General features: G+C 41.0%; 1 protein-coding gene across 4 annotated transcripts in view; it reads left to right on the top strand.

Annotated features, from left to right (window-relative positions):
• The window catches only part of KLHL32 (kelch like family member 32), a 93,776-nt gene that overhangs the window by 13,042 nt on the left and 68,298 nt on the right, over positions 1–12,436 (top strand). For all 4 annotated transcript variants that reach the window (XM_026039172.1, XM_026039173.1, XM_026039171.1 and 1 more), the window contains exons 3-4: positions 4,898–4,986; positions 6,034–6,214. In XM_026039172.1, coding sequence (XP_025894957.1) covers positions 4,964–4,986; positions 6,034–6,214 — 204 coding nt within the window. In that variant the 5' untranslated portion in view covers positions 4,898–4,963. The remainder of the gene's footprint in view (positions 1–4,897; positions 4,987–6,033; positions 6,215–12,436) is intronic.

Raw genomic sequence — 12,436 nt, 5'->3', positions numbered from 1 at the left:
AGCTGCCTAAAATCTTTTATTTTTAATAATAAAGATGTCAAACAATATACATGTCCCTTGGAAACCAGCGGGTTCTTGAAAGGCAGCAAATGGGCTGTGGGCAGTTTCTGGTGCAGCGGTAGCCCCCCTTTCCCTGTGCCGTGAGGCACCGTGTCCGGTTACACAACTGCATGTGGTTTTACCAAGAGATCACCACCATCTCCTGCTTCAACGGGAGGTATGTAGGGAAAATATCTATATGCCCATATAGATATAAAGGTATGGTTCTGCTCATACACCCTTTACCCCTGTAGTTTATGGTTTATAAAGGCAGGCAGCGCTTTGGTAGCGCTGGGCAATAAACGTCACCTTTCTCAATGACTGTGGCTGCTAGCCTGCAGAAAAATTATTGCTCTCTGCACAGGTTAGTTTAGCAGGGCTCAGGTGAGGGTTAGAAATAACGCAGTGCTGCCTCCTCAGCGAGCAACAAGATGGATAGTTTTGTTTCTGAAGAGACAACGGCTTTTGTTGTGGGAGAGAGTTAATTTGGGCTTGAAAGACTGAATGATTTATTTAAAGCCAAAAATACTTTAAAGGAGCTCAGTGAGTAAGGATGTAAACCAGAACTGAAAATAGCCATAGATATATTTTAATTTTCCTATTCTGAGCCCATGGCAAACTCTTTCAGGACAGGCCATGATCTCTTTCTGTGAGGAAATGCATGCAGTGTACTTCTGATGGCTTCATTTTCTTCTTAAATAAAGACTTTTAAGCCTGCATGAAGACTAAATTTAAACCATCTGTTTGAAGTTAGTAAGGAGAAAATTGCATTTCATGAAGTCCAAGTGTTTTATCTTCATGATGCATCAAGTTGAAGATACTGCTGTAAGATGTTTCTCCTGCCCGTGGTCATTTCACAGCTAGTGAGTGTTGGTGTTATTTTATCCTTCTCTAACTTAAAGTGGAAAGTGTGTTTTGAGTGGAATTGGTTTTTAATACTTAAATTGTTTTTAATTGTTTTTTAATACTTTAAAAACATATTTTAAAAGGGATTGACTTGGAAGTAATAAAGAACTAATATTTCTTGCATTTTTTTTCATTGAAGTTGCCTTGGATGCCTTCTGTATTAAACTTGAATGTGTTATTGGTTCCTGAAGATTAAATTAATTTAAATGAATGGAAGATTTTTCAGAGAAAACACAGGCATTCCACCAATAAATGCTTGCTATAAAAAAAAAAAAATTACTTGTTTAGTATTTCTAAACCAATTTTATATTCAATTAAATTAAGGGAGGAAGCAGTACTTGAATGAACAAACTCCTACACAAATACAAACAAATAATTCTTAATCTCTGCTGCTAATTTAGATTAGAGAAGAAGCACAGCCTGGCAAAATACTGTGGATGCAGTGAAGGGACCTATTGCTTCATGATTTCCTAAACATCACACTATTTTTGCCCTGCTGCTTCATCAGACTGAGAAGAAGAATATATAACACGAGTGACATTCTCTGAGGCTGTCACAGAACAAACGTTCTGCTAACTTCGACGTTTCCATTAGTATGAATGTGATATTTCTTGTGTGATATTTCTTTTGACTTCCTTGTCTTTGAAATTCCATGGCATGTAGTGCTTCCCGGGGAAACTAAAGGTCTCCTCACCCCTTTTCCCTTCCTGCTTCTCAGAATGTAGTTAAGCTTTTTTGATGCTTAATATGTCATTGTTGGGCTTGTGTTGGGAAAGTGGCTTTTTTCTTTCTTTTTTTTTTTTTTTTCTCTTCACTCTATTTGGATATAAATGTATTAATGAAACAGTTGGAAATCTTTTTAAATAATCTTTTTAAATTGAAATGTAATAGGAGCAGCAGTTTGTCCTCCACACAGATTGTAAGAATTAGATGTTTCAAAGAGAGAACTTGGGGAAAAAAATTGTTTTATGGAAAACTTAGAATGTATCTCAAATCTAAAATGTTTGCTGCTTGGCCTCTATCTTTTTTTTCTGTTAATCTCTGACATAATTGAAGAGGTCACTAGAACAGAAGGGTCTACTTGGAATTACAGTTTCCTGTTTAAACTAAAAGTCTTAAATTGTTAAACTAATCTTTTAAATCAATTTAATTATTGAACATAGTGAGTAGAAAGATGGTAGCTTGTTTTAAACATTATAACACAGAGAAAGTTAGTTTACATAAAGAAATGGATCTGTCTAACTAGAAAATATGCTCTTGGATTGAAAGCTTTTGGTAGTGAAAGTGCAAAGTTCTGGATTTGAAAGAAGTGCAAAGGTAGAATTCTTGTTGAGGTACCTGGAGTCTAGGCCACTGTTCTCCAGCTGAACAGCTGGACTTATTGCTTATTTATAGTTGCTTTTTATAGGCAAACTGGAGCAATATTACAACCCACTTAGGACTTGTTTCAGAAGTCTGCTCTAATGTTTGGAGATTACTCTTTCAATCTAAGTACTACCTGCCTGCATCTAGCACTGAGCTTTGTATGAATTTGAAAGCTGAGTGAACTCTTTGCACCACCTGCAGTGGCAAAATGCCTCTCAAATAAATAATTATTAGATTGCTACCTTATCCATGATCCTGATGTTAAAGGAATATAATTAAGAGAGATATTGAATGTGATACCAAGTGGGGGTGCGCAGGTAGTACTGACGTGCCGCTGCCTTTAGCTGGCCTGTGTGGGACTTGTATATGTTGCACTTTGGGGGTCTTAGTATCCAGATGACAGGGGAAGGTGCTGATCTCCTTCAAGAATAAGTGGCCCAGAATTGCCAGTGACTAAAACTTTTGAACTGCAATAAATAAGGCAATGTTTCTAAACCAGAGCTATGCAGAACTGATCAAATGATTTGCAAGTTGGTAGAGTATCCTGCCAGCGTGATTGGTTAGTTGGTCTTGGTAGAACATGTTGAGGTGTGCTCCATGAGCACTTTGTAGGAGACAGCCTATATGGCAAAATTTAAGAAAGATGGTTTTGTCTGGGAGCAAGGCACAAGGAACTCCATATCGAACTGTTTGAGTACTTGGTTTCCTGCAAGCAGGTACCATAGCTGTTGTAGAAGGAGCTCCCTTCCAGGCCTTTGTACTGCTGGTCCCGTTTCCTTTCACTGCTTATTTCCTGTGAACCAGAGAGTTTGGAGCTCTTGCACAGATGAGGCTGGTCTGGCTGGTGTAGGATTCCCCTTTTGCTCCAGTAATACCAAGAGCTTTTGACATGTCTTGAATTAAGAATTGGCAGGTTAGAAGACAAGAGGGAAAAGTTTCATCAAGTTTGTTCATCGTTGGGTTTATAAAAAACTGAAGTGGGCTTCGCTTCTTCCAGGAGAGTTAATAGAAGGATAAATGCTGCAACGTTTCCATTCTTCACATTTCACTGTATTATCATATTTTTGTAGTTAGCAAATTGTATTAAATAATCCATATATGTCTTAAACAGCCAAGATAGGATACTTGCTTTTGATGTTTTCTACTGAAATCTATTTTTCTTTTATACCTGAAATGTTCTGTGTTAGCTGTGCTGGCATAAAAGCCAATAATGAGGGTATCTTGACACTTTGCCATACAACTCTGTTTCCTATGAGAAATTCCTATATGTATTTTTCGATGCTTTGACTATCAGACTGTGATTTTCTATGCCAGGTGCCTATCCCAGACTGAAATTTATGAAACATGATTTTTGAGAATGAAATGGAGAAAAATTAAATTTCACCTAAGCTAAACCCACAATTGTATCTGCATGGAGTGGCTGTCATTCCCTTTGAGGCTTGGAGTAGGGGCTGAAATCTACAGGGAATTCTCTGTACTGTTCCTTCTGCTGTTCTTACGAAAAATCTGTCTAAACAAAGTTAATATCCTCTAAAAATCATAGCTCATGTATAGTTTTGTCCAGTGTTTCTGCTGCTCTTGTGCACATTGGCAGTGCTTGCAGAAAGGTAGATGTCACTTTTGCAGCAAGTACCAACTGTGGCTTTCTCTGTTTCATGGAAGACTGTAATCCCGAGAAGGAGCTGCGGTTAATGCTGCCCTTGTGCAGGTTGCTCGATTGATATCTTGGGAATGACTTGACTTCCCTTCTCTTCTGCCTTCCCTTCACATGCCTGGAATAAACAGAACAGGTTTCAAAGAAAAGGTACCGCTCAGTCTAAGATTGGGGGCAGAATTAAGAGCAAATTAGAGGAAACAAAGAGCGGGATTATTTGCCTTTTTTTTTTGGTTAATTTTCTTAGTAACAATGCAAAGAGATATTTGTTTTGGCCTGGATGTTGATTCAAGCCACTGAGAGCACCTGCAATAGGGAATCTGGAAGCAGAAAGAAAAGCTTCTACCTTCAGTAGCCATTAGTTAAACTAATTAGTAGATTCATTGCTACAGTGATTTTTAATATTTTGACCTTAAAGAAATCCCAGTGAGTTAACAGATCTGATCATACTGCCTGCCATAGCTGAAAGGTCTGTGTATACACAAGTTGACAGTGGTATTTGATCAAAGCCCTGGTTAGTAAGTCAAGGATATTCAAGGGAGTAAACAAATGTGAAAAGATACCTCTGGCCTACTCTTCAAGTTGGTTTGATGGGAAAATATTTCACTGTTTTCCCACCCCATTTAAGTAGTCTATGACTTTGAGTGTGCAGAAGATAGTGTGCACTACTACCCAGTGGTGGTAAGTGCAGGGAGCTGGAGTGGTGACGTGTGATGTCCTCAAGGAGAGGGGAGGAAGGGCTGCAATGGGGCTGGAGGTAGCCCAGCCAACAGGGATTGGCTGAATGTGCAACTTGGTTCTGTCCTCAGAAACAGTGGACCCAGAAAAAGTTGCTCTTGGATTACATGGCCTGGGAGTATTGATCTTTAAGGCTCAGACTACGCAGTCTGAGTGCCTTGAATTTTAACGTGCCTCTCCTTTCTGCTCCTCTAGCTGAAATGCCTGCTGCTTTCGTGACAGGATTATAAGCTTTGATACTGAGAAGAGCAAAACTGGAAGATGCCATCTGAAAGGTGTCTCAGGTACAGTACCCTGTAGTGTGCAGAATGCCCTTCACATTGAGCATGTTTATCACAACATCTGTTAGCAGGTCCTACAGATGCAATGCTAGTAATTTTGTGCATTAGATATTCATATTAGATAGCACACTGTAGCATTAGATACTATAACCGGCAAGGGTTGGCTTTTTTTTTGCCATTCGTCTTCAGCGAAGGGAAGTGATTGATTTGGGTCTCCCGAGCCTTTCGTGTGCCATCTTGATTATGCCCTTGCCTATACTTGGAATTTTTGATGGTGGAAACAATTGGCAATTTACAATTGTGTGGGAGGTACCTAGATATTGGATGTGCAGAGCATTCCAGTGTTCGAGACATACAGTATTTTTTCTCTTTCTGTGAAATGGTCTCTAAGCATCCTCTCTGCCCTTCTTCCTCTTTCCCTCTTATGGGGCCTTAATCACCCATAGGTAGTAGCTAGTCTGGCCCTTTTCCTCTATTTGTATTGCCCGTTGTCTCAGCAGAGAATTCTGTATTTAGAAACCTAATTAGTTTCTGGGTGCACTTTCAGGCAATACATGGTGCAGAACCTTCCACTAACCTGACACACCACACACCTGGCAGCTTAACAGAGTTGCTAGCACTCACGGGCAGATCTGAGTGCTTGGAGACTTTTAGCTGTTGAGTGTTAGCTTAGGGACAAAATAGGTAAGTAACGTTTGATAAATCAATGTTATCTCATTCATAAGATCTGTTTAAACTGTCTTGTATGGGTGTACCTGCTACCTATATTGCTCTGATAAAGGATATAGAGTTGATTTTTTTTTTTCACTTTGGTCATTGAATTGAAAAAAGAGTTTTGAAATTGAAAAACAAAATTGAAGCTGAAAAAGATAAGCTGCATTTAAAAATAGTGGTTTTATTTAGTATTCATCAGAGCTATGACACTTGTCCAGTTTACTGAATAGTCTTGTCTTGCAAAAAGTGTTCACATTCTGCTGCTAACGTGGACTTCTTCCTTGCAGTTCTTGATCAAACCTCTCACCCCTTCACCCGCCCCCTTTACGTTTTCAGTGTCCAGGAAATGCTGACAGGGCAGAGGCTTTGCCAGTCCAGCTCCCACCACGACGCCGTCCTGGCCGCCCTGAACCAGCAGCGCAGCGACGGCGTCCTCTGCGATGTCACCCTGGTGGCCGAGGAGCAGAAATTCCACGCACACAAAGCCGTCCTGGCCGCCTGCAGCGACTACTTCCGCGTGAGTCCGCAGAGCTCCTGCTTCCCACGTAGCGTAACGATGATGAAAAGCTCCCCGAAAGTGGGAGAGAAACAGTTGGAGATTTGGTACCGAGCAAGCTTTAAGTCTGAGCCTGTGCAAATTTGGGGATAGTGCAATTAAAATGCAAGTAGAAGAATGAAGAACATCTCTTTTTATCCTTATTTATGATTTAGTCATCTTTGTCTTTTACAGTAGAGAAAGGCAGTGTGTAGCCTTCTATGAGGTTGATACCTCAATGAATCTGAAAGAGGATGGTTATTTTCATGCCTCAGGTGTTGGGGTCACTTGTGATTAGTGTGTGGGAAGGTGAGGAGAGCAAATTTAAATATGAATAAATATAGTTTATATATTCTTGAGAGGGCTTCCATTGCGATGACAATGGTCTCTCTCAAAGAAAAAGCTGTAGTTAAGTTTTGAATACAAAAAGCTTTTTTTTTTTTTTTTTTTTTTTTTTTTTTTTTAATGCAAAAGGAAATGAATTGCGAAGGTTTAAATATTCCCATGGAAATCTGACTTTGAGGTACTCAGCATGGAAACATGGAAAACTTGTATCCAAAAGATAAATTGAAGTAACTGAAAAAAAGTTTTCTAATAAAAACAACGTTCTTTGTAACAAACAGTGCTTTGTTATAGTGAACACATTCAAAATGTTGAGTTCTACAGTAGGTCTAGAGTAAGTTTATGTGATATTTTACCTCCACCATAACTGTGATGCTAAACCTCTTTATAGTGACCTCTTTCTTTTACCTATATAGTAATATAGGTAAGGACAACTGTGCTATATTCTTAATATCTCTTTCTATCTTGTGCTCACATTCTTGTTAGAATTGAGATTTAGGTTATTCTAAGACGTTTAAGACGATGCTGTTTTCACTATGAGGACTTTGAGCACATTGATTACTCTTTTTCTTCTTTTGAGGGTATTTCTGTGCTCGGTTACTGCACATGTGGCTCTGCCGTAGCCGTGAGTACTGTGAATACTGTTTTGTCGCGGGGCCCTGGCCAGCAGGCACACAGGAATGGCACGGCGTGCGAGGCAGCCTTCCTCCGCTGTGACCCAGTGCGCGGAAAAGGAGCAAGGAGGAGGGTCTGTCGCTGTAGCAAGTGGTGCGGATACTTGCTTATGGTAATTGGTTGAAGCACCTTACACCAGAATCCTCTGCACATGTGATGCACATTCTCCCCAGAGCTCATTATATCCAGCGTACAGAGACATCCCAGAGGGAGGGGGCAGCCGCGCCGCCTGTTCCAGCAGGGTGGCAGTAACAGCTCCCGCCTTGGTGATTCGTTGACTGACCGGCTGGGATATCACCATTTTTGCCAGTTGAGTTACTCCGTGTTTGTTGGGTCATTCTTACAAATTAGACGTTTTGCCCTATGGGAAAGAAAGAAGTTTTGCAATAGGTCAAATTTCTATTTAAAACCTAAATCATTGGTAACGTAGTGAGCGAATGGTTTATGCAGCCTTTAGTAGTTTGATCTGCTGCAGAGTAGTTATAATTTGGTAGGATATATTCAGACATCAAGTATCTACTGAAAATATGGAAGCCTTGCTGTCTAAAATCAACTGAACAATTTCTATTATTAATGGACCAAAGCTTTGTTAGGAAAATGTGGTGGAATAAGATTTATTTTCCTTAAGAAGATGTCAAAGAAGTAGCTGCTCATTATGTTCCTGATTCTGATCATCATAAAAGGTAAATGTTGATTGGAAAGTAATCATGTTTGTTTTTTAAATTGAGATTGGTGTTGGTTTTATGTCTAGATGAATTTTGACCAGTCTGAGCTACCTGAGAGTTTGTTTCCTAAGACTTAGAATGGCACCAAAGCTTCATTCTGAGTCAGTAAAAGAGAAATAGGCACTTCAAGAGGATGAGAATGGAGAGCACAAGATTTATTTAAGGGTGAAATGAATCACCAGCTGGAAGTGCTAGATCTCTCTCCACTGCTCATAAAGACTAGACTTAGGTGCTTCAAAGGTAGTTGTTCAAATTGCACAAAATCATTTCTACCATTACTTTTTCCTGGGTTTACTTGGGGAAATTCTTCAAATAACCTTGCAAGTCTTCCAGCCTTGCTATAAGAAACTCACCTTTTAATTTTGTGGGATGTTTTTCCCCACAAAAATAAAGGCACAGAAAGTTTGTAGGAAGAGGACTACAAGCAGTGGGACTCTATGAGCCTCAGGATGTTGAGGTTACCTTGAACAAAATTTTGAGATGACAGCACTGTGTGACACGCAGAGCTTGCCTTACCTACCTTCTGATTTGCATGGCTAGTAGACCTGATTAAAACTCCAATCTGCCTTCTGTCCTCTCTGAAGGGGCTTCCATCTGGTCCTCGTGATCTCACAGATTGTGAAAGAAAATTGAGTTCTTCCCTCAAACTCACTTGCGTTTCCTCTCGCAGCCTGCACAGGGTATCGGATGGTTGCTTTCCGCAGAGCCCTTCCAGTGTGTGCTGCACGTTCTGTGTCTGTGTTGCCTTCCGTGGAGCTATGGCTGCAATTCTTTTCTTGAAGAGAGAAGAAGCCAGTTTCAATGTGCCTCATTCCTGGTCGTACTTGTGGCTTTTTTGTTTGTTTTTAAGTTAGTCCTTGTGACTCATGATATCTTGTACTGTATTATCATGGTAGTTATTGGGAACTTCTCCAGCTTTGCAGGTGTTGATGGTTGTTCTTGTTGGTGACCGAGTTTGTCGTCTTTCGGGAATTGGTTCCTGATGCACAGGATGCACATCCCCAACTGACCTGAAAATTTTTAAATCGATTTTTAAATTTTGGTTTCTATTGATTTAATCTCTCTTGAATTACTAGTGACAGAATCACAGAATATTCAAGGTTGGAAGGGACCTCTAGAGATCATCTAGTCCAACCTTCCTGCTCAAGCAGGCACACCTACAGCATGTGGCACAGGGTGGCATCCAGGCGGGTTTTGAAGACCTCCAGAGAATGAAACTGCACAGCCTCTCTGGGCAGTCTGTTCCAGGGCTCTGTCACCCTAACAGTAAAGAAGTTCCTCCAAGAAGTTCCTGACAGTGAATTAATTTTTATTCCGACTAGAATACTAATTCAGAGCTGAGCAGCATGTTTTCTGGGTGGTGCCACTTTCCTCTTAATTTTATTCCTAAGAGGAGGGTCCTTGTAGAAGGAGGGCTCGGCGCGGGTGCGGTGCAGCCTGCAGTGCGGGTGCCAGAGCCATTGCAGGCAGAGGAGGGGGCAAGCTCACGCTTAGGGCTGCCTGTTATCAGTTTTGCTTTGGCACTTCAGCCTGGTGGTGCCATCTCCATTAGCTCTGGCAAGACGAGGCAGGCGCCTGGGCGCGGGGCCCTGCTGGGCCTGCCAGGCTGGCGGTGGTCCCTGCTTCGGCCGGAGGCCGTGACTGGTCCCGCGGTGCCACCCGCGCTGCCACTTCAGCACCCCCGAGCAGAGCGGCCCTTTTGGGAGCTGGATGCCTTTTAAATAATAATGTGGGCCTTTTTCTCTTTATGGAGGAAAAAGGGGAAATTGCATGTACAAGCTACAGTACAAACACAGCCTTGAATTGCAAGATTAGGCACTTGAAAGTAATGATTTTCCGAGTGTTTTCAGTATGCTAGCTCCTGGAAGCCTCCTCTTTCAAAGTGAATTAGTAGCCATCTTCATACTCTAAGAAACCTATGTAAAGAATAGTAAATAGGTATTTTTCAAATATTTCTTTTTCTAAGCAGCAAACAGCATTTTAAGCAAGCTTGCACGTACTGAATGCTTCTTCCACAGCAAGTATGTTCAGTTCTTAAAAGATGTTATTCTGTGAAGTGAACCTAATGGATGTAAATATTATGTACAGATCTTGTCCTTAAAACTGTCACAGCTGTTTCTTAAGAAGCTTATTTTCATAGGCCTTCCAGCATTATATCTCTCCTCCTTGTCAGCAGATAATTTCTTTGTGTATACTGAACATAGCTGAAACACTTGTGCTTTTATTTGTTTATCTATTGTAGAATACATAGAGGTGACAGTCACTAGAATGTGTTAAACCTGCCAAGCCAAATAGTGCAGTTTTCTCAAAACATGTGAGGCTGGGGCAGGGAAAGACCCTTCCAGCTACCAGGAATCCCTGTGCCACATCAGTGACCCTCTCACGTTTCATTACCTTAAAAAAAGCAGAACGTGGTTGGGGAAACACATTTTACTTAGAGGCTGCAGGTCAACGAATGAGAATTCAGCGCTGCAAACAAAAGTCCTCCCTGAAAACTGTGTGCTGACAAATAACTAACTTGAACTGAGAGTTTTTCTTTTGCCTCACTAGCTTGAAGAACTGTTCACATTCAGTTATATTAATTTCTGTGAATTTAAGATATAAGAGTGCGTGGAAAGATTGAAAGTGAACCTCTGGAATGTTGTTGGCTTATGTTGTTTTTCTGAGTTTGCTTTCTCTTCAGTGCAGAGAGGCCATTTTAATCTAAGCTGATGCCATTTGAATAAGTGGTTTGCTCCAGTGGAAAACTGCAGCTTCAAGGTTAAATAGAGAGACATTTGCAGACCCTGTCTGGGACAGTTACTAACTCAGGAATTAGGGCATCGCCTTGAGACATAAAAAGCTAAAGGTCAAGAGCAAGATTTCTTTGCTACCAATAAAAAAGAGAAATTAAGGTCTTATCTTGTAATAGATACTGGAGTGCTGCTTGGTTTTCATTAGAAAAATTAGCTAAAAAAGTAGCATTAAAAAAATCAAGATTTTTGGAAAAGCTACACTCCTTGCATAACGCAATGCAGTAGATAACACTCTGTGATTTGTGTTACAATATATTCTGCAATCTAGTTACTGTTGAATGCCACAAAAACTACACATTCATTCACTAAAAAAAAATGATACAGACATTGCCAATAGCTTTACAAAATCGAATCACATCACTGGAAATAATACAGCAAGGAAGCAATGGAGCAATACTGCTCATTGTAGAATAGTGTAGAACAACCTTTCTAATCTGAACTTTATCTGAAAAAGAATGTTTACTTCTGAAGTATATGTGTATGAATGCCCTAAAGCCTTCTGAATAAATACTTCATTGTGTATCTGGGTCTCCCTCTCTGACGCTCCATCACTCTTCTTCTCCTCCCTTCAGTGTTACAGGGCAGCTCTAGCGGGTGCTCAGGAGCTGAGCTGGGCTTGGCTGTCACTTTTGCAATGCTAGAAGAAGCTGCCAAGGGAAAGACAGTTTATGAGGATGGCCTGTGGCAGGGAAGTAGTTCTTACCTGTTTCCTTCTTGGTCCCTAAGGTCTGCCGAGGAAATCTTATATCTTAGAGTTTGGTTGGGTGCGGTAGATGCCTTGTTCACTTTGCAGCCCTCAATAGCATTCTTCTGCATTAGAAATTAAAGTTCTTCTTCTGTGGGTGTAGTCAAGTTGAAACATCTCCCGGGCCAGCCACCCCAGACAGTTATTTGGGCAGAACGCTGCTTTTAGGTTCAGCCAAAGGGCCCATATACCATAAGAAGTACCCAGGGAAAAAGGCAAGTCTACTGAAGAGCTAAAAACACAGATCTTACATTTGTAAAGTGTCCATAGCAGCTGTTAGGGTATTTTAACACTATCAGAAGAGTTCTGCTTTGTTTTGTTTTTCTTTGGGATGATCCCTCAGGATTTATTGCATTAATATCATTTGTATAAGGCGAAACCCATCACAGTGCGTGTGCCTGTGCCTTGTGTGGTGCACAACACACTGGTTAGAAGTCTTAGAGGAGATACCTTTCACCAAGGTCTTCAGTTCTTATGGTAGGATATTGTCTTAAGTCAACCTGTTTTCAGACTGAAATATCTCAAAACATGTGTGGAGTCCCAGTCAACCCTGGCTGAATGACCACTGTACAAATGACAAGGAATTTAGCTGCCTGTCTGTTGGTTAGAAAGGAGGGAACTGCCCTTGCAGCACAGCCTGGAAGCACAAGGGTCGGGGTTAGGTCAGGGATTAGCTCAGTGCGAGAGGGATGCCTTGGCAGTAGATATTTGGGATGCCTGGAGACAAAGAGCAAAAAAGGGCTAAGGGAGAAGGTGACACGTGTTCCAGAACTCTCCAGCTGTTTCCAGCTCAGGGCATTTCCTGAGCAGGATGTAATTTTTGTCTATTTAGTAACCCTAGATAAGCCTCTTTTCCGAGCATTTATGCTGTTTCTCCTTGAACCTGTGTGAAGTTTTTCATTGACTGTTCTCTGGCAAGGAA

This window comes from Nothoprocta perdicaria, unplaced genomic scaffold, assembly GCF_003342845.1.
Source record: "Nothoprocta perdicaria isolate Ctin4 unplaced genomic scaffold, notPer1 scaffold_220, whole genome shotgun sequence".
Taxonomy (NCBI): Eukaryota; Metazoa; Chordata; class Aves; order Tinamiformes; family Tinamidae; genus Nothoprocta; species Nothoprocta perdicaria.
This window is presented reverse-complemented; position numbering and strand designations above follow the sequence as displayed.